We start from the raw sequence: 27,296 nt of genomic DNA, 5'->3' as shown, positions 1-27,296 counted from the left end.
CATCTCTGGTTCCTCTGCTGCTCTCACCTTTCTCTCCCTTTCCTTTGCCCTGTGTCTTATACGTCCTTGCTTAACATGGAATCAAAAAGATCATCCCCAGCTGACCAGTCAGGTGCTGCTGTGATGTTTTGTATTGTCCAAAGATTGGTCTCCTGAGCCCGTTAATCATGATGCAGTAACCCACAGATGGCTCAGAATGAGCCCCAAAGACTACTGGATCCCATCCACTGCTCTAAGGTCATTCTTTACACTGCATGGTTTACATGAATCACAAAGTGTGATCAGACCCCAGGGAAATAGGCATGCTTGCGCTTATCTCAAGGGAAAGTTGTGACTTTGCAGCCTGAACCCCGACCTTCCAACCCCAACTCCAGTGCCCTGTCCCCCTCACACCACACCTCCTCCAGGACAGTCATCAGTAAGAGCCAAGGAGGCTGGCTCTGCATTAAGGAATGTTGAGAAATGCAGCTGGAGAAATGAATGCCTTTAGGACTCGCATCCACTCAGAGCCTCATAGCTCACAGGGTGACTTCAAATAGCAACCACTCTTTTATTTGATCCTCAAAAGCAAAGAAACCACAACTGACCCCATACTCTGCCCTTGCCTTCCAAGGCTTGCTATGGGAACATCCTCCAAGGTTAAGTGTCCCCAGTCCTGTACCTGCTGCCCCCTCCCCTCACAGCCTTAGAACATTGGGACAATGGGACAGAACTCTTAAAACTCAGATGTTCTGGCTTTGGGGGGTGGAGTCAAGGTGGAGTCACAGTGTCTGTGGATTGCATGACCAGCTCACCAAGGGAAGTGTGCGAAGTGGGCAGCATGTCTGAGCAGTGAGTGAGAAGCAGGGCTGAAGCCCCCAGGGCCGGGAGAACAAAGGACAAAGTGCCTCCCTGGTCCTGTCAGGCTGGGGCAGGGGAGAGGCAGAAGGGATGCTGGGGCAGCCCTGGCTAAGCCCCAGACGTCCACACAGCTGCTAGACTAGCCTGTGGTACACTTGCCGTCTTCAGTCTTTTCTTGGACTACTTATTCCAGAATCAGTCTTCTCCACACTCACACCTCACCCCTACTTCCCACTCAGCATTCTAGACTACTGTAGCATCCCTGGGCTGCACCCTCTCCCTAGAGGACCGATTGTGGACTCCAAGGGGCCCTTTCCTCACAGGGAGCCCTAAAAGGCCATGCCCATCCTTCATCCTCCTTGCTAATCTGTGGATGCCCTCCTCCCAGTGATCCCAATCTCCCTTAGCCTACAGCTCTGGAACCCCAGGTTCACGGTCCTCGGAAGGCTCAGCAGTCCCCCACCCTTCCAGGCTGAGGCTCCAATCACCCCAGCCCCCCCCCCCCCCCCCCCCCCCCCCGCAGAGCTTACCAACGCCTCTGGGATTCCTCCCACGTGACCCTGCAAGAGCTGCTGGACCAAGAGCTGCCCCTGCTCGAACCGGTGCCCGACAGGGAGCGCCAGTCCTTCCATTACAGGCTGTCGTCGCTCTACCTGTACTACCTGGGGCTGCTGCGCCGGTTCGACACCCTCTACGACCAGATGGTGCACCCGCAAAAGCGGAGATTGCTGCGGCGCCTGCTGGATGGCGTGGCGGGCCGCGTGCTGGAGCTCAAGGACGACCTGGTGCGCACCGACTTGAGCGAATACCACTGCCTGGACCACGCGCTGCAGGACCTCAAGCTTACCCCGGTAGGAGCCCCACCCACCGCCCACTCCAGCGGGGGGCGGAGCGAGGTGGTGGCCTTTACCTCCCTCCACCCAACACTAACACGGAGCCGCCTCGAGCACCTGGGGCAGGAGGGCCAGAGAAGCTGGAGCTGGTCTCGGCCTCCCAGGGGCAGCCCTGGCCTTGGGACCTCTGCCAGGGATGGGGGACCCGACGGATCAGGGGATGGATGGGGTCTGATTTGGGAGAAGGGTTTCAGGAAGAGGAGGTGCAAACAAGTAGTTGAAGGAGTGGCCCAGGAGTCAGGCTGGAGGCCCCCAGGGGCTGGGAATACCCACCAACCACAGGCATTGGTGAAGACAGTCTCCTAGAGGTTTGCTTCATAAAGGATGGTTCTAGGACCAGCAACACCAGGACCACCTAGGACTTTCTTAGAAACGCAGACTCTCTGGACCACAGCTCCAACCCAGGAATCTGCTTCTGCATTTTAACAAGCCCCTGGGTGATGCGAATGCCCTGGTCAGCTCCAAAACAGAGCTTCTGCACAGGCCTCCAGCCTGCCCCAAGGGCATGGTTCACTGCTCCACATCTGAAGCAGTCTCCAGGTTTCCAGACCAGCTGAATCAAACTCAGCTATGGACTTGAAAAAACAAACTAACAAAAACAAATTCTCCAGGCCCCGCCATTCTGGGAAGCACCTAGGAGTCTGCATTTTAAGAGACCTCCACTTGATTCTAATGCAGGGTCGGGATCAGAACCACTGCCCATCACATATCATGATCCTCCAGAATTCAACTCCTGTTACATGGTGGGGCAGGGGAATAGAGGGATGATAGAGGGATGATTTTAGGGGGAATCTGCCAATAACCCATAAATCTCCCACCCCAGGGCTCTAGAATGAAGGAAAGAGAATCACCAGGGTCTGTGTGAGAGCTGAGAAATCAGCCAGATGGCTTGGATCTTGAGTCCTGACCCCCTTTCCCCATATTGCCCCAAAGGCAGACCTGGAGGTTCCAATCCCCAAATACTTCCTGCTGGAGCAGTCCACCATTCTGAAGGAGCGAGGGCTGATGCTGGCAGAGATCCTGTCCAGAATGGGACCAGTGACCTCCGAGACGGTAAGTCAAGGAGACATCTTCCCAGATTCCTCTCATACACCCCTCCCAGAACAGAGATGCCATCTTCCAGGACACAGAGAGGACTTGCCCTGCCCTACACCCACCTTAGGGGGCTCTTTGGGTAATCCCTAGCCTGCTTCAAGGATGGTCTCGTACTCCTTGAAACTTTCTGACACCACGATAGAGGACAGGACTTGGGCATGTAGATGCTCTAGGAGGACCACGTACCTAGCATGTCCTTTGGTGGATGGTCTCCCAGCGGCTAGCCTGGAAACAAGCCCTCTTTCATCTTCTGCCCCTTTGTCCCTGCTGTGGCCAGAGTTTTCCAGAAATGCACCGGACCAAGGCCATAATCCTGCTGCAAAGGGCTGAGCGGGCCAGGCAAGGCCGGCTCCGAGCCACCTTCATGCGAGAGATTCGGAAAGAAGAGGAGCGGGATCGGAAGATTCGAGAGGAAGGTTGGCACAGGTTCAGTCAGGACCAAGCAGCTATCATCATACAGAAGGTAACCCCCCAGCACCCAGGAGGAAGGTCAGGGTTGAGTCACCTCTTCCAGAAAGACTGCCTCGCTCAGCAATTGAGGACAGAGGGGAAGGTGCTTGGATTCTGTTGCCCCATAACTAGATCCTAAACTGGGGGCCTAATCAGTTAATAACCCTGTGTCTTGCTTATTTATTATTTATTCTACATCTCTATCCCCAAAAGGACTTGAAGTGGGATATCATAAAAGCCCCAGAAACAGAAGCAGCATTAAAATTAGGGGAGAAAGATCCATAATAAGGTTGCAGAACAGAGTAGATGATCATTCTAAAAACTCATAAGACTGTTAAAGATGAGTCACTAAAACGGAGTCTGAGAGTCCTGGCAGCTGCAGTAAAAGGAATCATGATGAATGGAACAGAGTTTGAGAACTGATGTGATCCAGATGTCCTCAAGGTCTGTGCCAGCTGGGTCACCCTTTACCATAGAAATAGCGTAATCACATCCCTCCCCACCCCCACCACTGCAGAAAACCCAACCCCATCCCTAGGTTTCCCTGTGCCTTCTTCCCATCCAGGTGGTCACACCTCTCCTCTGCTCTGGACGGCCATTCTGTACCTCTTCTCGGCCCTTGCTATGCACCCATGTGTGGGTATGTGGCCTCTCTCATCTCTGAGTCCTGCTGACACAGGCCTACTCTGTTAGGTGGTGGTTACCACCTTAAGGAGATCAGAAGGGCCTTCGGAAAATTCTAATGCAGAAAGGGAACCCTTTGCTCCTGCAGCATCATAGCTCCTGAGGTCCACTGCCCTGCCCTGTTGCAGGACATCTCTTTACCACCTTTTCCTTCCAGAAGCAGGCCTAGGACTGACCTTTTAGTCTCTCCCAGCTTCTTTCTCCAGCCTCAATGCTTCTGGAACTGTTTGCTAGCCTGAGGGAGGAAACTTAGAACTCATTTCCGCCAAAGCCCAAAAGCAAACCAAACAATTAACAAACTGCACCTCAAGAAGGATAGATTTTGGGGATCCCTGGGTGGCGCAGCAGTTTAGCGCCTGCCTTTGACCCAGGGCGCGATACTGGAGACCCGGGATCGAATCCCACGTCGGGCTCCCGGTGCATGGAGCCTGCTTCTCCCTCTGCCTGTGTCTCTGCCTCTCTCTCTCTCTCTCTCTCTCTGTGACTATCATAAATAAATAAAAACTAATCTTTAAAAAAAAAAAGAAGGATAGATTTTTAGATTTCTAACAGTACAGAGAGCATGCAATCTGAGTCCCCTGCATCTGGGTGACTGTACCAATGTCGGACTGGCCCACGGATGAGGAGGAGGCCCTGCCCACAGGGCCTGCTATAAAGCAAGCCCTTCCAGAAGGAAAGTCAGCCCCAAAGAGAGAGCCCCACTTCTCCCCTAAAAGCCAGAGCAGGTTTTTTTGTCCCTGTTGCCAGACATCGAGAATGTGGAAACACAGCAGACACAGAGACTGCACACTGAGGCTCTGTGATGGAAGAGAACCCACCGGGCCAGGCCCTGGCACTGCCTCCCCCTCCCCCTGCCCATGCCCCACCCCTATCTACACCCCACTAGTACTGGGCTGTCCATGGGGGCTGAGAGCGGCTGGAGGCCTGAGAGAAGAGCGCTGCGCAGGGAGTCAGGAAACCTGGCCCTGTCTCAGCCGGGCCCTAATGGGCTCTTAGACCTGAGAGAGGCCATGTCCTATCTCCAGCCTCAGTTTCCTTGGGTCGAAAAGGTAGGAATTTATCAGAGGAGCTCCAAGGTCCTTATAGCACCCATATCTATGTGCCCGGGTGGGGTGGGGGGGAGGGAATCAGGTGTATATTCCAAATGCTGTGGGGATTCTGAGAAGTGAGAGTGGGAGTGCTTCTTGGAGAAGGTGGTATTTGAACTCTGAAAAGATACAGCAGATTAGAGGGTGAGGATGGGAAGGAGGGAATTCCTAGGGGCCTGGAGGGAGCAAAGCCTTGGAGCTGTACCGTATGGGTGCCTACCCACCCCACTGTGTTCTAGGCTGCTCCTGCTCAGGAAGCCACTTGCCCACGAACTGCCATGGGAGGTATCCCCCTCAGCACTCCTCCCCTGCCTCCCACCCCAAAGCTCCCCTGGCCAGGCCTTTCCTTGCAAGTGGTGGGTGCTTCTCCCTGGGGCTGATCCCATGAACCGCATCCCTGCAGAAATGCAGTGTGGGGAGTGCCTGGGCCCACGTGTTTCCCCAGGTGTGGAAGGGTTACTTGCAGAGGAAGTGTACTCAGCACGATCGGTGGACAGAGATGGAGTTCATTGGCATGGTAAGGTCCCCTGCCTGGCCCCAGGCAGGGCTCAGGGTGGGCTAGTACATGGGGTCTCCATCCCTCTTTTTTGTCCCTGTACCCCCACCTCAGAGTGACACCCTGTACAGCCCCTCACTGCCAATGTCTCCTTCCACTCAGGATTGTGCTTGGTGCAGGTGGAGGGGCTCAGGCCAGGGAACCTTGGTTAAGGGATCCTTCAGGATTTGAGAAGGAGAGGGAAGGACCAGAAAGCTACCACCAAGCCCCGTCCCTTTCTACCCTCTCTAAAACCCTCAGAAGGATCTTACATGTGGGGCGGGATGCAGGATAGTAGCACAGAGCCTCCTGGACCTCATGTTCATGCCCTGGGCTGGAAGGAGAGGCTGAGCGCGTGTGCCTAGCAGAGGAAGGAGGCCACAAGGCTAGTAGGAACTGCCACCCCCTTGCAGGGCTCTTACAGCCTCTGGGAGAACCCCGGGGCCAAGGTGGGATGGGGCATATCCCTTTCACAGCAGTGTTTCAGGCCACAGTCTCCCCACTTGCTCTGAGGGGCCCAGATTGGCTTCTCCTCCACTATGCTGGGCATAGGGCTAAGTTTTACCTCTGAGCATGGGTATGCCGGCAGGGGAGTGTGCGGGGTAAGAGGGGATCTCCAGCACATGTGCAGGTGGGGTGATCCCACTGAATGACATCCATCCCTACCTCTCTGATGGATCTTACATCTGGCTAGTCTCTGCCAACTTAGGGAAAGGAAGCCATGGTGGGGGTGAGGGTTGTGATCCCTGAAAGGGAGCTTGGCAGTGGGCTGAGCCTGTGAAGGCCTCCTGATAGGGGGAGTTGGGAAAAGCCGGCTGGGACAGCAGAGGGACCAGAGGCAAAGGCTGAGGTGGCTCCATTCCAGGAGGCCTGGGGGCTTCAGAAGGAAGGAGGGACTGGAGCAGAGGTCAGACCCAGGGGGTTTGGAGAGCTGGACCCCCAGGAGGCAAGAACAGGCAGAGGGAGGCCAGGGTCGGGCCTTGGGGGGGATCTGAGGGGAGGCATGGCATGGTGGTGGGTGAGGAATGAGCCTGGCCACCCGGGCCCATCAACAGTGTGAGCTCAGCGTTTTCAGTAATTGTCTCTGCGCAGAGTGATATTTAAAATACATTTGGGAGCCAATGAGGCGGGAAAGTGGCTGCGAGAGCGGCTGCCAACACGGGCCGCTGGGGCGGGGGTGTGGGTGGGGGCTGGGGCCCAAGGCTTACAGGGGAGGGTGTGCTGGGGGGAACGGGCAGGGGGGCCAGCCCAGATGCATCTAGCAAACTCATTATCAGAGTAATTTACACAGGCGAGTTTTGGCTCCAAACACAATTTCTCCTGATGCAGGCATGCCCATGCCTGTCGTTCCGCGTAGGCGTGTGTGCTGTGGAAGGAGGGGGCAGGTGTGTGTGCCTGAGGCTCCCTGCTTCCAGCCCTGAGTCCTCCGGCCTCTCCTTCCCTGGGCCAGCTCCCCTCGGCTCACCAGGTGAATTTGCGTGTCATGTATCAAGACGGCCTGGGGGAAGATATCGGCAGGCTCCGCCAAATAGAGAAGGAGGAGGAATTCCAGGTGGCAATGGTGAAGACCCATGATGTCCTCAGGGAGACAGAGGGGCCTGACATGAAGGAGAAATTGAAGGAGCAAATCCGACAGTGGTTTATCGAGTGCCAGTCAGTGTCTCCAGCCTCAGCTGACCCAACCTTCAACCCCTCTTTCTCTCCTCACCACAGTGTCCCCACACCTGTCCTGTGCTCCAGACTGGGCCCTTCTCTCTATCCACTCCCATCCTGTTCACTCACTGCTTACACACCTGACTTAAACCTGGAGCCCTCAACCTATAGGACCATCTCTGCCCATGACTTCTCATTTCCCCTGATGGAAGAGAAATGCCAAAGCCAGATGGGGAAAGCATCCATGGGTGCCCCCTGAGGAGCCTCTCCTTTCTAATTTGTAATTCTCTGTTCCTTCCCTCTTGTCCTCCATCCCCATAGTCCTTTTCCTTTCTTCATCCTTCCCTCTATTTAACTGTCCATCCATTCACCCACTCTTCTACCCATCCATCCACCTACCCATCCATCCACCAGTCCATCCACTCATCGATCCACCGTCTACCAATCCATCCATCTACCTATCTACCTATCCACCCATCTAACCATCCATCCACCCATCTATATACCTATCCATCCATCCATCCATCCATCCATCCATCCATCCATCCATCGACCCATCTAACTATCCATCTAACCATCTAACCATCTATCCACTCAACCATCTATCTACCCATCCATCCATCCACCCATCCGTCCATCTACCCATCCATCCATCTATCTACATATCCACCCATCTTACCATCCGTCCACCCACCCATCTATCTACCCATCCATCCACTCATCCATCCCTCCATCCACCCATCCACCTATCCATCTAACCTTCTAACCATCTACCCACCCAACCATCTATCTATCCATCCATCCATCCATCCATCCACTCATCCACTCATCCACTCATCCACTCATCCATCCATCCATCCATCCATCCATCCATCCATCCATCCACCCACCTATCCATCCATCTATCTATCTATCTATCTATCTATCTATCTATCCATCCATCCATCCACCCGTTCATCTCTCTGACCATTTTATGTTTACTTAGTGCCCTTACTGGTCGGTTCCCTGATTATCCAGATGAATCTTTAGGTGGATCCTATCTGATCTTTGCAGACAAGACTCCAGAACAGGTACCCTATAGTGGGCACAGGAGACTTTTTGTGGTAGGTGGGGGTCTAAGGTTATAGACAATAGTTAGTGTAAACTGAGGGTGGCAGTGGGATCGGGGGGAAAGATCAGCTCAGTGGAAGCAGATGTGGCTGGAGGAAATATATATAGCTAGCAAGCCTGCTGGGGAGGGGAGTGCCTGTGTCTGGAGAAGACTTCTGCCAGGGAGAGAAAACATGTCTGGTGAGATTCTTTGTGGCCCCAAACCCCCACGGGCCAAGAAAGAGCAGCAGCTCTGATCAGAACACTTCATTCTTCCTGGACCCCTGTGAGGTATCTGGACCCCGCTAGTGATCCTAGTCTACCCCCATCTCGGGCCTGGCTTCTTTTGCTCCTGTGGAATCCCACTGGTCTTCTCTGAAATGTCTTCCATCATTGGTCACAGGTAAAAATGGAACTGGAGGTGCAGGCCCAGGAGAGCAAAAAAAAGAACCAAGAGAAAAATAAGGAAAAAGAAAATGAGAAAAAAGAGAGGAAACAGAAGAAAGGGAAGGGTAGGAAGAGGGTAAGACACCTCCTGGATATGCGGACCAAGTGGGCAGGGGGACAGAGTCTGAGGAGATTCTGGGTGGGAGGCTGGTCTGAGAAGGATAAGGGTCAGAGACCATGGGAGGGGGTCAAGATCAAAGGATATTTCTATTCTAGGAAGCAGACACAATGCTGAAAGCATGGCCATCCAAATTTATACCTGTGATTAATGCCGGACATGAGGAGTACATAAGTAAGAGGGGAGGGGGTTGGGGAAGAGTGTCCAGGACTTGTGAGGGCCTTCGGGTGACCCTTGGTCCTGGGGAAAGGGGTACATGCTATGTGTCTCATGAGTTGGTAGTGTGGGTGTGTGGATGTGTAGGCCGAGGGGAGACTGCCAAAAGACAGAGTGTGGAGTGTGATTCCCTGGGTGGGAGGAGTTATGCCTTTGATCCGAATCCTGTACTAACAGGCCTTGGGATCAGGCCTCTGGGGTCTGGGTAGAAGTAGCGCCATTCAGCCCTGTGAGGATGGAGGTACCAGCCTGGCTCAGATTCCTGGCCAAGTGTGTGTGAGTGTGTATTCGTGAGCTTATGCACGCACGTTTGTGTGTGTGTGTGTGTGTGTGTGTGTGAGAGAGAGAGTGTGTCCTGGGACTCTGAACTTCATTCCCCAGTCTGTCTGTCCATGGTTAGATGTGTGGAAGAACCAGCATGAGAGTATACACTCGACTCAGAGTTTTGACCCCGAGGCACTCAGGGTGGAGAAGAGGAAGGAAGTAGAGGAGGAGATCCGGATACAGGTGAGCAGCTGCCTCAGGGCCTCCCTGCAGCCCTCCTCCCTCCTCTCCCCCAGCCTGGGCCTCTGCTGCTTCCCCTCATCCTCCCTCCCATCCTCAGGCCCCTGGCCTGCCCCCTCCTCTGTAGCTGCCTCCATGCTGCCTTTTCTAGCTCCACCTCCATCCATCTCCATCCCCCTCCTCCTCTGTGGCTCTCTGGTCCCTCTCTCCCTGGGGTGCAGACAGGCTCTGAGCCCGAGCGGTCACACAGTCATGCCCATGAGCTCTTAAGGACCTCCTGCTATGTGGCTGCAGGGCATACCTTGGAAATATTCGATCATGTGACCTTTCCAGCACCCTGAGGTGGGTGCCCTGATTTTCCTGACGTGAGAAAACAGGCTGACATGTTACGCAACTGCTCATATCACACAGAAACAAAAGGGTGGGTCTGGGGCTTGAACTGAAAGTCAACTGAATCCATCCTGGAGCCTATCCCTTCCTTGGTGCCAGGTGGGGGCAAGGGTGAGCAGGATCTGGAATGGGAACTGGGTGTGGACCGGTGCAGGGGCAGGGGCGAGGGGAGAAATGCAAAGCTTCAGGTTCTGGAAGAGTGTCTAGGAAGGTTGTCTGTGGACACCCGTACTGCCTTCTCTGGGCTAGTCTCGCTCTTCTCTGAGGTTGCTCTCCTCCTGTCCACCCCTGCCCCAGTCCTCACCCCTCCACCTGTCCTCTCCAGCCCCTGGCTGCCCTACCACACTCCCTGCGTCCCCCCAGGTTGACGAGCTGATGCGTCAAGAGCTGAAGAACCTGCACCTGGCTGTGGACAGGGAGGAGGGGAAACCCTTGAAGCCTCCGAAGGCAAGATGAGGGGCTAAGGCGGGGACAGGAAGGGGCACACAGTGGGGGAGACGAGGAACCGAGGACAACTGCCCGATTGCCCATGTGCTTGTTTCCGACCAGAAAAAGGCTGGGAAGAAAACTGGGAAGAAGAAGGAAAAAGATCTGACCCCAGACAGGTAGCAGACCTTCTACCTTTTACATGGGTGGTGGAGCAAGCCCCGGCCTGGGAAAGATCCGACTTCCTTTCCTGGTTCTATTGCTGTGTGACCTGGAGACAGTCCCCTAGACTCTCTGACTCCCTATCCTCGTTAACAAGTGCCCTCTCTGCCACACTCACAAGATAGCTGTGAGGACCAAATAGAAGCTTGAGAAAGTGCTTTGAGAATGATGATGCAGAGTAAGATGTGTAAGGATTGTCCTCAATGCTCCCTCCTTCCTGTTCTTCCCTCCAGCCTTTTGCCTTAATCAACTCTGTCCCTACCAGAGCCATCTCCCCCTGGGCTTTACGCTGGGCTGTTGAGGAACTTGTCAGTGGTCCCTGTCCACTCACTTGACCAAAGACATCAAGCACATTGGTGCCAGCTGCTTTCATGCCATCCCTTCCAGGAGTGTGTACATCTTAAGTGTGATTTCTAGGGAGAGGGTGCTATGTCGCCCAAATGACTGGGCTTCCGGTGGTGGAACTTTGGGCCGTGAGCAGACTGATGAAGGGAGTGTGGCAGAGGGTGCTGGTCCTTACACCCCCCTCATCCCACAGAGCACCTGCTGTGGGCACACTGCCTTCTGGGCCAGTGGGTTGGTGCTGCACCTTCTAATGTTGGCTGTCCAGCGGCACTAATGATATTTTTGACCTCAAGATGTAGAGCAGGAGGGCCCCTTCCACCTTCTCCTCAAGCCTGTAGCACCATGCCACTCATCTCTGTCTCCACTACCCTTCGTCCTTGGGGCCCCCTCTGTGTCGTCCTCTGCAGGTCCGTGGAGTCTCTGCTTGAAGAGCTCGTTGTCTTTGGCTTTCTAAGGAAGAGTGAGACGGTGACCTTAAAAGACTACATTGGTGAGAGGCCTCCCCAGCACCTGCTCTCCCAGGCCGAGGAGTGGTGTCCTGGCCATGGCCTCCCGTGGCTGGCTACTACCCTCTGCAGTGAGCCTTCTCTGTAAGGGGCTCTGGCCCTGCCCCAGGGGATGCCACTCAGCAGGTAGCTACCTGTCCCCCTGCAGGTGACTTCCTCTATCTCGGATCCACTCTGAACTTGGCAAACAAGTTGCCTATGCCTTCCCTGTTTGACATACGACAGAATGTGGCCCTGTATGGAGTCCTTCGGCTTGGTGAGATGCCCTGGGGAGCGGGAAGAGCCAACAATAGCAGGTGGCTCTCGGGAGAGCCTGGGTGTATGTCAGGGTGGCTGAGGTGGGCATGTCCCCTGTGCCGTGGAACCATGCTGGACTCCTCCTGCCTTCCTCAGGCCCTGCTGGAGGTCACACCCAGGTTGTGGTCACACCTCTGAAGTCATTTGACCCCTTAACCTACCAAGGAGTCCACCTTTCCGGCCCCTAGCCCAACCCCAAGTGATATCCTATAGTCTGTCCCATTTCCAGAAGACTAAGACCTTCCAGAAATATAAAGAGATGGTGCAGAAAACAGAAAGGGGTTTGGAAGGGGGTAGAAGGCTCCCTCCCGACCCTGCACATAGCTCTTCCTAATTGTACCTGGGCAGCCGTAGGAAGTCCTTTTGGCTGCCTAGCTCAGCGTTCTTGCCTTGGGGAGAGCTCAGACACTGCAGCCAGGATCTGAACTTCATCCCACCCAGCCCCGGGCCTTTGGCCTCACCTTCCACAGAGGCTTCTACCCCAGCCCCCTCCTGGCCTATTGCCTGCCTCTGGCCCTGTTTCCTCTCTCTCAGGCTCCCCAGATATACACGCCATGGCTCCCCTCATCCGCTCCATCCTCCTGGTGGGCCCTTCTGGCATGGGGAAGAAGATGTTGGTCAAGGCCGTGTGCACAGAAACTGGTGCCAACCTGTTTGACCTGTCACCCAGCAACCTGCAGGGCAAATATCCTGGCAAGATGGGGGTGCAGATGATAGTGCATATGGTCTTTAAGGTCTGGCTCCCCCAACTCTGGCATTTCTAGTTCTCAGACCGACCACAGAGCAGGGAGGGCTTTATGCTTAGGAGGCCCCCCCGTCTGCCTATTTGGTGTGACTGCAGGAGCTGGCGAGGTCTCCCTACCAACCCCTGCTAGGAGCTTGTGGATTCTGGAAGCCCTAGTGATGGAGGACGAAGGGGGCTGTGGGGAGCAGAGGAGGTTATTTCATGGTAGAGATGAGGCTTCCCCCCAGGGAGGATGGGGACTTGGTTCACATGGAGGTGTGATGGAGGTGTTGCAGGCTGACAGGTGGGGTGGAAAGGGGGTACAGAGCTCCAGGGCCTGCCCTTGGGCCAGACACAGAGGCAACCCATGCCCAGGTACATCAGACATCAGAGCTTTCTTCTCTGACCTGTCCAGGTGGCTCGACTCTTACAGCCCTCTGTGATCTGGATTGGGAATGCCGAGAAGAATTTCTATAAGAGGGTCCCCAAAGAAGAGAAGGAGGTGCGGGGGCCTGGGTAGCGGCATGACCCAGGAGCGAGGCTAGCAGTCCTGGGCTTGTTGAAGTCAACTCCAAACCTCACCCACCATGTGGCCTTGGACAAGTTCCCTGTCTTCCTACTGCCTTTTCCTTGTGTTTAAAGAAGGACTGGCCTCCCCCTGGCCAACTCCTAGTGTCCACTCAAGGCTCAGTGTGGGCATGTGCTCTGAGAAGCTCATCTGAGTCACCATGTCTCTCCCCACCAATCCTCCCTCCCCAGAGTAGATGGACCCAAAGCGAATAAAGAAGGATCTCACCAAGGCCCTGCGACTGCTGAGCCCAGGAGACCGTGTGATGCTGATAGGGACGACTGACCAGCCACAGCTGGCAGAGATGAAGGGGCTGTGCCGGACCTACGAGCGAATCCTCTTCATGCCACGGCCTGACTATGCTTCTCGGTTTGGTGAGGCCCTGTGACGTGAGGATAGGCCTGACAAGGGACCCGGGAACCACCTTTCTTTCCATCCTCACTGCTGCTGGGAGGACTTGCCTCCATGGCAAAGAAGGGCAGCTAGACGAGCAGCCCAGTGGCCTGGGTCCAGGCCTGGCTTCATGGACACGGGCAGGCCACGGAAGACCTCAGTCTCATTTCCTCGTGTTAAGTGGAGAGGATGATTCTCACCTTCCTGGGAGGGGAGGCACTGATGGACACAGAGCTCCTTTCAGATATAGGCAGAGACACCCACCACAGCTCCCTGCCCTGTGTCCTCCCCCAATGCCTACAGTGCTCTGGAGGCAGATGATAGAGACCCAGGGAGTTCAGGTGACCCAGAACCTAGACATCAGTGCCCTGGCCAAGGTGTCCGATGGCTACACACCTGGGCACATTCTCCAAGCCATCCACTCAGTGCTGACCGAGCGGCGGGTCCTGCAGTTGTCCAAGCAGCCCCTGGTGGCCTCAGAGTTCCTGGGCCATCTGGCCAAGCTGGAGCCAATGTACAGGGAGGAGGAGGAGTCCCTGAAGGTGAAGCTTTGGGGGTGGGGGCCGTTGGGAAGCCAGGCAGGAGGGTAATGGTCCAGCACTAATCAGGGAGCCAGCCCTCTGGAGCCCCAGGCCCACAATCCCCCTTAGAACGCTCCCTCTGCTCCCCCATGGAGTTCAGCTGGGAAGGGAAGAGACCTCACAGGGAAAGGCCTGTGGGCAGGACCAGCTCACCTGGTTTCTAGGGCAGGAGCCTGAAAGTGCTGCCTTTGTATTAAGGGCCCTTGGGTGGTTGGTCCTGGCACCAGCTGACACCCACATTCCCTACCTCGGCCAGTGCCCACCAGTGCCCCACGACTGGCAGGATGGCCACAGGAGCCCTGGAGAGAGGGCTTGCCCCCAACAATGGCCGACCCCGTGGCCTGGGACACTTGGTGGGGAACGAGGGAAACCAGGACTCCAGCAGGATGCCTGAGCCCCTGAAGAGAGGAGGAAAGGGGAGGGCAAGGTCGGGAGGCAGAACCCGGGGCTAGAGCCTATGCCCTTACCCCTTTCCTCCCCCGCCACCAGGACTGGTACTTCAAGACGCCATTGGGCAAGAGGAAGGTAAAATTCATCAAGGACCAGGATGTTGAGGAAGCCAAACTGGCAAAGGAGAGGAAGAAAAGGAAGTGATAGTTGAGGCCAGAGTGCCCGAGCTCGGCAGCAGGACCGGGCTGCGCCCCGCAGGTGGAGGGCTGGGGCAGAGGCATAAATGGCCACGCAGCTCGGGAAGCAGCTCTCTCTGTGCATCTCCGTGCTTTCCACCCCTGCTCTGTGCCCCCTGCTGGTGCCCAGCCTCCCTCTCCCACCCATCTTCACCCACTCACAGCCTTCTCCCTGGGGCCCGCTGATCTGTGTCCCCTGACCCCACCTGTGCCTTCATCCCCGGTCGTCTCCCGTTCCGGCTCCCCAACTCTCTTCCTCCTTGGGATTTTTAAGAGAGAAAAATAAGAAAAGGAGGAGAGCAGGAAAAAGAGAAGGGAGAAGGAAGGTCTACAGTAGTCTGGAAAAAGGAAAAAGCAAGTTTGGAAGTCAGCAAACCCTGGCAAAAGCCCCACCTTGGTACTATCCCCCTGTGTGACCTGGCACAGACCATTCCTGTCTCCGGGCCTCAGTTTCCTTACCCGTATAGCAAGGGGAGTTGGACCAGCCACTCTTTGAGGTCCCTGGTATTCTAGGGTTTGGTTATTCTTACAGAAGTGTGTCGGGGTGGGGGGTGAGGACTCTTTGGGAGCAGCGGGGTGAGGTAGAGGAAGGTTCTAGAGTGTGGTGGGTGGCCAGAACAAGGGCCCTTGGCAGAGGACCTGCCTTCTCTGAGTGGTCTCCACATCTTGCTGAAACACCCCCTGTCCCCCACCTTGCCTGCCCAGGCTCTGCTCTCCTTCCTCTGACCCAGAGCCTGTTCCTCAGGGGGCAGATGGGACACAGCCTACTGCCCCTGAGTGGAAGTTCGTCTGTGTGTCCCCTTTGCTGAGGAGGGAAGGGCTGGGGGTGCCGAAGGAGACCTTGGGGAGCAAGGGACAGTCATGCCACTGAGGGCTGAGAGCCCCAGGGTTCTCTCAGAAGCATCCGTGTAAAGAGTGTGTGAATAAAGTCAAGGTGTGTTCTGCAGGTCACAGAGGCCAATGAGAGACAGAGTCCCTGCGGGCTGCCTAGAGGGTTGGGTTTTAAGTTCTCTGTCTCTCTATTTTCCTGTTTATCTCCCCAAATGAAAGTAGTCTCCTTGGGGATCCCTGGGTGGCTTGGCGGTTTGGCACCTGTCTTTGGCCCGGGGCATGATCCTGGGGTCCCGGGATCAAGTCCCATGTCGGGCTCCCGGCGTGGAGCCTGCTTCTCCCTCTGCCTGTGTGTGTGTGTCTCTCTCTCTGTGTCCATCATAAATCAATAAATCAATAAATTAATAAATAAATCTAAAAAAAAAAAAGAAAGTAGTCTCCTTATCCTAATGCGCCTGAATGGGCAGAACCATTTCCTCCTTCTCATTTCCCAACTGAGACCCCTCTAAATTTGGCAGGGAGAGATGGGAGATGGGAGGAGAGGCACCTAGGGGGGAGCAGCACCTAAGGTGGGCATGGGGGGTTGGCACCCACGGTGGGCATGGGGATGTCACCACCCAGAGTGGGCACTGGGTGCTTCTATTGCTGCCTGTGGGCTGGGCCCTCTATCCCCCAGGCAGAAGCCCATCTTCTAGAGAACACCTGGAAGGAATGCCTCATGGAATGGGACATTCTCTGCTATTTGTCACCATGTGAACCCTTTCCTTGGGTTTGGGAGGGGGAAGTTGCAGGGCTAACCAGTGACATTTGGGAAGGTGGCAAAAACTGCATGACACCCCCAGGCCCTCCCTCTGGGGTCAGAGCCCAGGCCACTGGAGGCTCGCTGGGTGGAGCATGTGATAGACAACAAAGAGGATGAACTGGCAGCTCGAAAGTCCCCAACTCCACCTCCAGCCCCACCCCCACCCCTACTCTAGTGCCAGATCTGCAACAAGTTGTCACATGTTGGGCAAATCACTTCCCACAGGGGCTCCATGTTCCTTTATCTGAGCATTGCAGGTTGGTTACCATGACCTGGGGGATCCCTTTCAATCTTGAGAGCCATCAGCTCCAGGGTGAACTCGGGCAGGGTTGGAGGGCTCCATCCTTACTCTATTCTCTGGCTCCTCCCTATCGCCTACTCCAGCTGAGGTCTCCTTTCCTGGGACTGACAGCTAGGACAGCCGGGACTATTTATGGTGTGGCCTGTGTGTGCCCCCTGCCCCTCCCACACAAGGCCTCTGCCTGGCTCCCGCCCAGTCCCTGCCTGGCCAGTCGGCTAGTGGCACACCCTGAGTCCTGCTTCTTTGGCTCCCTCTCTCCCAGAAACTGGCTATGCATGGGAGAAGGAGCTCCCCTCCCTGCTGGGGACGCCATCTGGGGTACCTTCCTTCGGCCCCCTCCTGCCGGGTCTGGGGGGCCCAGGCCTGCCCAGCCCAGGAGCCGGCTCGGCGGTCGCCACTACTGTGCCGTGACATGGCCCTGCAGAATGCCCTGTACACGGGAGACCTGGCGAGGTTGCAGGAGCTCTTTCCCCCGCACAGCACGGCTGACCTGCTGCTGGAGTCCCGGGCCGCCGAGCCTCGCTGGAGCAGCCACGAGAGGGGTGAGGGACTGGGGAGGGGGTGGAGGGCTAGGAGCCAGGGGCCTGGGCTGACCCTATCAGGCACAGAGATACCAAGTGCTTGAGGAAAGGAGAAGCCCCTGGCTACTTCTCCCCTACCCAGAGGCTTGCCTAAGCCTTGGCCCAGGAGTGAAGTCATGCGGAGCCCAGAATAGCTTCTGCTGAACTGCGTGGCTGGGTCAGGCTCGGCTCAGGGACACAGAGACCCTCTCCGTCTGTCCCCGTTTCCCTCCTCCTCTCCCTCTCTCTGCCTCTGACCTCCTGCCGCTCCTTTCCCCGCTGCTCTCCCCACATGCTCATACTCTGTCCTCATGAGCTGGTCCCCAGAAGAGTGCAGGGGGCAGGGAGAACCCTCCAGTGACAGACACGCCCTCTGTGCCAGGCTGGTGGAGAAGCCCAACAGAGGGTCTGCAGAGCATCCAGAGTCTGGCCCGGGACCCATCGTCACCCGGACAGCCTCGGGACCTGCCCTGGCCTTCTGGCAGGCCTTGTTGGCCGGGGACGTGGGCTCTGTCTCCCGCATCCTCACGGACTCCAGCACCGGCCTGGCTCCGGATTCCATCTTTGATACCAGCGACCCAGAGCGATGGAGGGATTTCCGCTTCAACATCCGTGCTCTGAGTACGGGTCGGGGGGCCTAGGGCTGGGTGGGGGTCTGAGTGGGATTGGGGAGGCCAGGGACGGAGCTCTGGGCTCCCTCTTCCCAGCCTCTGCCCACCTCCTCGGTCGCCTGGGTGTTCTGCACCTCCCGCCAGGGTCTGAGGCCCACATCCCCTCTCTCCCTAGGACTCTGGTCTCTGACGTACGAGGAGGAGCTGACCACCCCACTGCACGTGGCAGCTAGCCGGGGCCACACGGAAGTCCTGCAGCTGCTGCTGAGGCGGCGGGCAAGGCCTGACAGTGCCCCTGGGGGCCGCACCGCCCTGCACGAAGCCTGTGCTGCGGGCCATGCGGCCTGCGTCCACGTGCTGCTGGTGGCCGGGGCCGACCCCAACATCCCCGACCAGGACGGAAAACTCCCCTTGCACCTCTGCCAGGGGGCCAGCACCCTTGAGTGAGTGACCCCTCAGCCCAGCCCCCTTTCTACTCTTAGGGGAGAAAGAGATGATGACCTCAGGGAGGGTGAGGGAGCATGTTAGGGGTCAGAATGCTTGGTGGACTGGGATGGAGGAGCCAGGGCTTGGGTGGGAAGTCAGGATGTGATTAGTCCCCAAACCACCCTACCATTGGCCCTAGATCTTTGGAATGGCTTGTACATGGGGCAGTTTCTGCTTCCCCAGGGGTGTGAGAGGACCGGTGCAGGGACTCGGCCATATAGCCTGTGTTGGGGAAGTTGTCTGGATCCATTATGGGGGAGATGGTACACTATAAAGTCTTAATTTTTCTTAGCTTTATCCTATGCTCCAGGCCCTGTGATAAGCACAGTAGTAACTGAGGCATGATCCTATCCTCAAGGAGCTGACTATTCAAGAGTGATCCAGGGATCCCTGGGTGGCGCAGTGGTTTGGCGCCTGCCTTTGGCCCAGGGCGCGATCCTGGAGACCCGGGATCGAATCCCACATCGGGCTCCCGGTGCATGGAGCCTGCTTCTCCCTCTGCCTGTGTCTCTGCCTCTCTCTCTCTCTCTGTGTGTGTGGCTATCATAAATAAATAAAAATTAAAAAAAAAAGATTTAAAAAAAAAAAAAAAAGAGTGATCCAGATAGTCTGTAAAGGAGAGCAGCCCCCAGTTAGGGCATGCATTGATCCCTGTGGGCAGGTCTGGCATTTCCCTATTGGCAGGGATCCTTCTGAGAAATGGGCCAAGAGACCCAGTTCCACTAGCTAAACTTACAAGAAACTGATAGATAAATGCATGTTTCAATATATTATTTAGTGTAGGAGAAATTCCTTTACTATGACCCAAATAATTATGCCCTATGTGTAGGGAACCGTGGGGGATGAGTCCTCACTCAATTTTTTGATGAGCGTAGAATCCTGGCAAAGGGAGCCTTGTACATACGGTAGAGGCCCTTTCTCTACTGACTGTACACCCAACAAATTTCACATCTTGCTTCTGAATGGTGCCAAATTTTTATTCCTTTCATGAACCTTCTCCCTCCTGTTAACCTCATCATCTCTCAGCAGACTCCATTGACTTATTAAGGTCGAAGATGTATTCTACACCAGTGTATCCCAATAGAAATACTATGTGAGCCACATATGTAATTTAAAATTTCCTAGTATCATTATAAAAAAAAGAAGAAGAAGAAGAAGAAGAAGAAGAAGAAGAAGAAGAAGAAGAAGAAGAAGAAGAAGAGCGGGGTATCTGACTGTTTCAGTCTAGTAGAGCACGTGACCATTGATCTTGGGGTTGTGAGTTTGATCCCCACATTGGTGTAGAGATTACTTAAATATAAATATAAAATCTTTTAAAAATACAGAAAAAATATATGAAATTAATTTTTAAAATTGTGCTAAAATACATAGAACATAAAAGTTACTATCTTGACCATTTCTAAGTGCACAGTTTAGTGGCACTAAGTGGGTTTATGTTGTTAGGCACTCATCACCACTATCCTTCTCATGAACATTTTTAATCTTCTAAAACTGAAATTCTGGGGACACCTGGGTGGCTCAGCAGTTAAGCGTCTGCCTTCGGCTTACAGAGTGATCCCGGGGTCCTGGGATAGAGTCCTGCATCGGACTCCCTGCCTGGAGCCTGCTTCTCCCTCTGCCTCTCTCTCTGTGTCTCTCATGAATAAATAAATAAAATATTTAAAGAAAATTTTTAAAAAACTGAAATTCTGTCCCTACTGAACAATAGTTTTCTCATTCCTCTCTTCCTCCAGCCTGTGACAGCCACCATTCTTCTGGTTTCTAGAATTTGACTATTATAAGTACCCCATATGAGTGGAATCACAGGACATCTGTCCTTCTGTGATGGCTTCTTTCACGCAGCACGATGTCCTCAGGGTTCATCCATGTTGGAGCAGGTGTCAGGATGTTCTCCCTTATTCAGGCTGAATAAGATCCCATTGTATGTAGATGCTACATTTTATCTATTCACCCTGCTGATGAACACTTCAATTGCTTTTACATTTAGGTGATTGTGAATACTGCTGCTCTGAACATGGGTGTACAAATATCTGTGAAATGGGTGCAATTAATTTTAATAATATATTTAACATAGTATATCCAAAATGTTGTGACTTCCGCATGTAATCAATATAAAGAACTAATGAGATATTGTACATTGTCTTTTTGTACCAAATCTTCAAAATTGATGTGTATTTTACACTCACAGCATGTCTCAATGAGGCATAGTCATAATACAAGTGCTCAATAGTTGTGTGTGGATGGTGGCTAATGTATTTGACAACACAGCTCTATAATACCACAGTTTTTAGTTCTGGCCTCATGGAGACCTCACCCAGTGAGAATCATTCTTTCCTTTCCTGAGTAAACAAAAGTATTTTTTTTAAATATTAAGAATCTTAAATTCTAAGATTTTATCAATTTATTTGAAAGAGACAGAGAGAGTGAGTGAAAGCACAACCAAGGGGAGGTGCAGAGGGAGAGGGAGAAGCAGACTTCCTGCTGAGCAGGGAGCCTGACATGGGGCTCGATCCCAGGACTCTGGGATCATGACCTGAGCTGAAGGCAGATGCTTAACCGACTGAGTCCACCAAGTGCCCCAAAATTATTAAGGAGAATTTAAATATATAGAAAGGGGGGGAAGGATAATACAAATGGGCTCCCATGGTCCATTACCACCCACTCCCCTGCCAGATGCTGCTATCATGACCTTTCCAGGCAATGTCTCATGTGTTGCTCACAACTTCATTAGGTCTAGGTATTAGCTATTATCCCCATTCTATGGATGAACACACTAGCTCCAAGAGGCTAAGTTCCCTTAGCCTTGAATTTCAGTGTACACATTCCTTTTTTCTTAAGATTTTATTTATTTATTTGAGAGAGAGAGAGAGAACAAGCACATAGGCTGGGGTGGGAGCAGAGGGAGAAAGAGAAGCAGACTCCCCCACTGAGCAGGGTGCCTGATGCAGGGCTTATCCTAGGACCCTGAGATCATGACCTGAGCCCAAGCAGATAATTAACTGATAGCCCCCCAGGTACCCCCAGTGTACACATTATTATAGGCACACACAACCTTCTGTGAAGGCTGTCTTAGAGCAAATCTGGCTGGCCAATTTTGGTTTTGTTATTCTTTCTCTCATGCCCCATCCGCACCCCCTGCCAGGCCCCATGTCCCCCTTCCTCCACCAGCCCCAGCATGCACAGCACTACATCTGCCCTGCTGCCCCCTGGGCCAGAATGCCAGCCCCTCCCCTTACTAGCTGTGTGAACGTGGGCCAGGTCTTCACATCCTCAGGGCTCAGTTTCCCCTGGGAACCTGGGATGAAAGAAGCCAATTCATGCCAAGCCCTTGGAAAGGCGCCTGTTTTAACTGCATGAGGGATGCATGTAACTTTTATGCCCATGAAGAGTTAGTGCATGACTCCTGCAGATAGTATGTGGCTGGAAAAAAAGGCAAGCTGACCCTGCAGGGCCCAGCTGGGACGACTAGTGACCCACAGGATAGAAGGGGAGGGGCAGACAGAAGCAGAGGCCATCAAAGAAGTCCCCCAGGTTTGCTCTGCTTGGACCAGTAGGAGTGCAGGGCCCTATTTCCCTCCTCCTCCACCATCTCGCCCTCACCAGGTGCGCAGAACTGCTCCTGAGGTTTGGGGCGAAAGTGGATGGTCGGTCTGAGGAGGAGGAGGAGACCCCTTTGCATGTGGCTGCCCGGCTGGGCCACGTGGAGCTGGCAGGCCTGCTTCTGAGACGGGGGGCCTGCCCTAATGCCCGCAATGCCGAAGGCTGGACCCCACTGCTGGCCGCCTGTGACATCCGCTGCACGTCCCCCACCGATGCTGAGGCCACCACCGCTCGCTGCGTCCAGCTGTGCCATCTGTTGCTCTCGGCCGGAGCCGATGCCGATGCTGCTGACCAGGATAAGCGGCGGCCCCTGCACCTGGCCTGTCGCCGCGGCCACGCAGCCGTCGTGGAGCTGCTCCTGTCCTGCGGCGTCAGCGCCAACACCATGGACTATGGGGGCCACACAGCCCTTCACTGTGCTCTGCAGGGCCCACCTGCGGCCCTGGCCCAGAGCCCAGAGCACACAGTGCGAGCCCTGCTCAACCATGGTGCTGTCCGCGTCTGGCCTGGGGCCCTCCCCAAGGTAGGGGGCTGGGGCTGGAGGGAGGGCCGTGAAGGTGAGGGAATGGGGAGACTCAGACCTGTTCCCACTTGCTCTAGATGCAGCCTCTAACACTTGAGCACGAGCCAGTTCTTCATCTTGCATTCATCCAGTAAGCAAAGCCCAACAGGGGGCAAAGGCAAGGATATAAACCAGCAGGAGGTGTGTGTGTGTGTGTGTGTGTGTGTGTGTGTGTGTGCATACATGTGCTCACACCCGAATATACATGTGGGTGCATACATACATATACATGCGAATGTTCACACACGTGTGTGCACGTGTGATGATGATGGACTGAGGGCACACATGCATATACACGTGGGTGCATACATGCATATACATGCGAGTGTGCATGCACACATGTGTGATGGTGGGCTGAGTGCATACGTGCATATAGACACATTTGCATACATGTTTACGTGTGTGTGCACATGTGTGATGAAGGTGGACGGAGGGCAGGAGGTCAGATTATCATGCATCTGAAAAGACAGGAGCCAGGACTGATGTGGGTGGGCATCAGAGAATTGTTTCTTCATTAGGCGAGCGAGCTGATGAAAGAAGCGTGCAGGCAGCTCAGCCTGGCAGTGGGATCTGTTCAGTGAGACACTCTGTGCATGGGAGAGGCTTCCAGAGCAGAGCCATGAGCCTGGGTCATGAGGTTCAAACCCTCCTGAACTTTTGCAGACAGATATGGTCCTTGTTTTGGGGAGCTTAGCAGGACATGCATCACCCAGACCAGCAGCTGCTATCCTGGCACCAGAGAGAAAACCTTTCACTGTCAATTTCCTGCCTGTATCTTATTTTGTTAACATAAAATACTCCCCAGTAGGTTCAACCTGGAGATCTGTGCTACTTAGGCCCTGGCAGGGGGCCCTGTCTCATACCTCCTTGTATCTAGAGGGGGCCATATACTGTCACAGAGGATTCTGGGACTGGGGTGGGGACCCCTGTTCTCTGAGGAGCTGGGTCAGAATGGATACAGGGTAGCAGGCTGTGAGCAGGCCCCCTACCCCATTTCGGGCTTGAACTGTCCAGCCCTACCAGCTCCTGGACACTCCTCTCCTGCCTTTCCCCTTCACTCACAAACCTAGAAGCATCTATCTAGATTCCTAAGCAAGACCAAATAATTAAACAGCCCGAGAGTTCGGCAGATTGGTCTCCCCTTTGGGAAAATACAAGAAAATCAACAATTAACACTAATTAATCTCCTATTAACACCAGATAATTAGGAGACAAGCAATCCCCCTGTAATCTGACGGTGGCTCTGACAGCTAATGATTTCCCCTTCAGGGAGGGGTGGGAGGAGGAGGCGGAGCAGCAGACAGATTTCCTGAGACCTGGTTACCCATTCCCCCAGCCCTGATCTGCCCTGCCTTAGGGACCAAAGGGGCTGGCACAACCAAGTGCCCCATTCCTCCCTTCATTTGAGTGCCGTATCCCAGGTGATTGAAAAGTTCAGGAAGGAGTCTACCTCCATCTCCTACAATCTGCAACTGCTCCACACTTGGCTGAGGTGCCTATGTCCCTGCAAGGAGTCATCTATGATCACTGCCAGCCTCAGCCAGCTCTCCAGGAGCCACTGGGTGCTCAGGAAACCTGGAGTGAGGGTCTGGCTTTGATGCTTGTTCCTGTGACTAATAGGCAAGTCACTGGAACTCTTTGAATGCATGTTCCTTGCATGTAATACAGTCTCAGGCCTACCAGTCTCTACCTAGTGATAAAAAGCTCTAGGAGCCCCGTGGGTAACAGTAGGAACAAGCACAGCCCTGAGCACCACCCGACAGTATTCTATGGTGTGTCAGCTGCTTCATGGATGCCTTCAGTTCTCCCAACAAACTCTGATGTAAGTGGCTGACCAAGAGTGCAGGCTCTGGAACCTGGCACCCTACCCATGTGACCCTTGGCAAGTTGCTTAATTTCTCTGGGCCTCAGTTTTCTCATCCATAAAACAGGGACCGAAGAGTGTGCCTGCTTCATAGGGTTAGTATGAGAACTGAGCTCATATGTATAAAGCCCATTAGACAGGGCCTAACGTGGAGTTAGTGCTCAACACCTGTTAGCTCCTGGTTTTCTTGGTTAAATAATGTGTGGGAAGGCTGCTGGGCATTATGCCAATGTAAGGAGAGAGAGATGCAGGTTGAACAGCCTCAGGGGACTTCCTGGAGGGGCTAGGACTGGGGATGGGCAGGGCTTGGAGATGGAGGAGGAAGGCACAGGTATTTCAGGCAGAGAGCCGTGGCAGGAATCAGCATGGCCTAGAAGGCACAGAGAGACCCCCGCCTGAACGGCAGACAGGGGTAGCAGGGAAGAGCAGGACAATCAGATGGGACCAGCCTGTTCTTTCCTAGATCTAAGGAGGAGGAGTAAGTCAGAGACCCACTCTGGGCAGACGGGATGGGGCAGCTCTAGTGAGCACTGCTGAGATGCAGGTCAAGAGGCAGAGGGCTCCAGGTGTGTGAGATACTTTCTCCAGGGGCCCCTGCTCCCACTACTCAGCAGCACCCAGTGCATGCAGCACCCTAGCCTGCCAGGTAGGGGGGTCTCCTTGTAGGCAGTGGTTTTAAAGCCCCTAATGTTGCATGCAAGTGTGTGTGCGGGGAGAGGAGTGTCATGTATAGGAATGCTGCCGGAGAGATAGTACTTAGCTGTTTTCAGATTTTACAAAGGGTTTGTGGCTACTGCCTATAGCTTGAGACACAGTAAGAGATGGAATGGATAAGCACAAATCTGCTTCTAGCTAGTACATGCAGACTCGGGTGAGTATGATGGCAACTGTGTGTGTCCAGGCCGGGTGTGGCTGTCTTTCTTTCCACGTGGACAGTCTCTGGCATGGGCTGCTCTCCCAGCATGGCTCACCCTACACTGCACCAGGTCATCTCCTCAGAGAGGCTTTCCTTGACCACTCATCTAGGACAGTACCCTCCCTGACACTGAAGTCCCCAAATCTACTTATTTTTCATTGTAACAGCTTATCTGTAAGTGGTTATTTATGTGTTGATTGTTTTTTCCCACTGAAATAGAAGTTCCCAGCTGACAAAGACCTATCATCTCCATTGCTGGGTCCCTGGTGTTTGGCCCATAGTGGCCCTCAGTAAACATTTACTAAATGATGAAATGAAAGAATGAGTCTGGCTCCACCTTGATCCCACCACCACTCTTTCATCAGGCCTCTGCTGGCCTCATCCCTTCTCTCTGAATCCCCGCCCTAATGACCTCATTTTAACTTGATCACAACGGCAAAGATCCTATTTCTAAATAGGTCATATTTATATGTACTGGGGATTAGAACTTCAATGTATTTTTGCAGAGGGGACACAATTCACTGCACGGCAGCTGTTCTGTCAATGTCTGGTCACCTTGTGTGGACTGGCTAAGCACCTGCAGTGGGTGGTAACCCCAGAAACACTGACACCTCTCTGCCTTCTCCAGGTACTGGAGCGCTGGTGCACATCTCCGAGGACTATCGAGGTCCTGATGAACACCTACAGTATCATGCAGCTTCCTGAGGAGGCCATGGCCCTGGTGCCTCTTGAAACTCTGCAGGTCAGATTCCTGACCACAGGAATCTGTGGTCAGGAATTCAGAGACCCTGAACACACACTCACTCAGCCTGGCCCCAAGGGACTCCCACCACCAACAGGGAAGCTCTGTCAGTTCCCCTACCCTGCCCCAGAGAAACTACCCAGAGACCCGCTCATGTTCCAGAAGAAAACACACAGAATGAACACCCCCAAACACCACTTCTAGAGGCGCCTATAGACACCTGCTGGACACCAGCCTCCCCGCTTTAGGAGGAGAGGGTGCCATTTGTCCAAGGCTGCCCTGCTGAGTCCCTTATTCTGTCTCCAGAAGCACCACCGTTTCTATTCCTCCCTCTTCGCCTTGGTGAGACAGCCCAGATCACTGCAGCATCTGAGCCGCTGTGCACTCCGTGCTCACCTGGCAGCCTGCCTGCCCCACGCCCTGCCCCGCCTTCCCCTGCCACCCCGCCTGCTCCGCTACCTGCAGCTGGATTTTGAGGACGTGCTCTACTAGGTGAGTCCTGGGCTCTATGGGCAGCCCCAACCATTTAGAGGGATGAGTAGGAGGCAAGAGAAGGGTTGGGGGCAGGGCTTTGGCCAGAACCAGCCAGCCAGCCTCCTGGACCATGGGACCTCTCTGAATCCACACCTCTTTCCAGGTGTCCACTGCCTCTTGAGAGACCTGAAAGCAGATGCCCCAGGGGGCTCCAGTCTGCTTCTCACAGCACCACAAACCCAGGACTGTGTCAAAATTGTTTGCATCAAGGTGGTCCTGTCAGCAGGAGGTCCAACTCCACAGGCAGATGTGGGTGCTGCCATTCCCACCAGGGAGAGAGGCAGGTGGACCATGCAGCCAGGTGATGTCTAATGGCGAAACAGCTGGGACTCATGGCAAGTGACACACTCCTCTTGGTCATCTCCTGAGGCACCCCTTCAGCCCATCCAAAGCCTGTATGAGCATTAAAAATCTTCAGGCCTGTGTTGTTTGGTGCTGTCTCCAGCAGGCCCTCCTCTGAGCTGGTCACCCAGAGGGCTCAGGATGGGCAGACTCATGGCCCCTCCCTGGATCTGCCCCATGGCGACAGCTGTGTCATTGTCATCTTCCTCCTTTGGCATCTACTAGCTATGGAGTGGTCCCAGGCTGACTTGCCCCGCTGGTTCATGACATGGCACAAGGGCCACCAGATGAGACAGTGTCAGGATGCCGGCCAGAGGATGGGTAGGCAAGAGCTGCTCGGGAATGAGGCAGTGTGGACGGTGGGACAGGATGGAGAGGCAGCCTTGGGGTAGGGAGGTGAGGTGAAGAGCAAGGCGGCCAGCCAGAAGGTGGGGTGCAGGTGTTGGCCATCAGGT

General features: G+C 54.4%; 2 protein-coding genes across 5 annotated transcripts; both read left to right on the top strand.

Annotated features, from left to right (window-relative positions):
* Positions 1 to 686: 686 nt before the first annotated feature.
* On the top strand, positions 687 to 14,760 carry IQCA1L (IQ motif containing with AAA domain 1 like). 2 transcript variants are annotated; one of them, XM_025452664.3, is made up of 19 exons: positions 687 to 831; positions 1,364 to 1,691; positions 2,667 to 2,786; positions 3,106 to 3,291; positions 5,496 to 5,567; positions 7,036 to 7,238; positions 8,224 to 8,308; positions 8,731 to 8,850; positions 8,991 to 9,066; positions 9,509 to 9,615; positions 10,366 to 10,449; positions 10,552 to 10,607; positions 11,403 to 11,485; positions 11,650 to 11,757; positions 12,333 to 12,532; positions 12,938 to 13,024; positions 13,287 to 13,464; positions 13,787 to 14,025; positions 14,554 to 14,760. In XM_025452664.3, exons 1-19 carry the CDS (start codon positions 782 to 784, stop codon positions 14,656 to 14,658), a joined length of 2,487 nt encoding a protein of 828 aa, XP_025308449.3. In that variant the 5' UTR covers positions 687 to 781; the 3' UTR covers positions 14,659 to 14,760. The 2 variants fall into 2 exon arrangements, with proteins under 2 accessions (XP_025308449.3, XP_025308457.3); XM_025452672.3 differs by lacking the exon at positions 13,787 to 14,025.
* Positions 14,761 to 14,896: 136 nt separating this feature from the next.
* On the top strand, positions 14,897 to 26,923 carry ASB10 (ankyrin repeat and SOCS box containing 10). Of its 3 annotated transcripts, none has more exons than XM_025452689.3 (6): positions 14,897 to 17,166; positions 17,971 to 18,238; positions 21,885 to 22,404; positions 25,852 to 25,965; positions 26,272 to 26,457; positions 26,603 to 26,923. In XM_025452689.3, exons 1-5 carry the CDS (start codon positions 16,896 to 16,898, stop codon positions 26,455 to 26,457), a joined length of 1,359 nt encoding a protein of 452 aa, XP_025308474.3. In that variant the 5' UTR covers positions 14,897 to 16,895; the 3' UTR covers positions 26,603 to 26,923. The 3 variants fall into 3 exon arrangements, 2 of the variants coding, with proteins under 2 accessions (XP_025308474.3, XP_025308467.1); XM_025452682.3 differs by lacking the exon at positions 14,897 to 17,166 and adding an exon at positions 17,213 to 17,805; XR_003139340.3 differs by lacking the exons at positions 14,897 to 17,166; positions 26,603 to 26,923 and adding an exon at positions 17,210 to 17,805 and having other exon boundaries at positions 22,482 to 25,965; positions 26,272 to 26,306.
* Positions 26,924 to 27,296: the final 373 nt, after the last annotated feature.

The sequence above is a fragment of the Canis lupus genome, chromosome 16 (assembly GCF_003254725.2).
Source record: "Canis lupus dingo isolate Sandy chromosome 16, ASM325472v2, whole genome shotgun sequence".
NCBI classification, from domain to species: Eukaryota; Metazoa; Chordata; class Mammalia; order Carnivora; family Canidae; genus Canis; species Canis lupus.
Note: the sequence above shows the minus strand (reverse complement) of the source record. Positions and strands in the feature narration are given on the sequence as shown.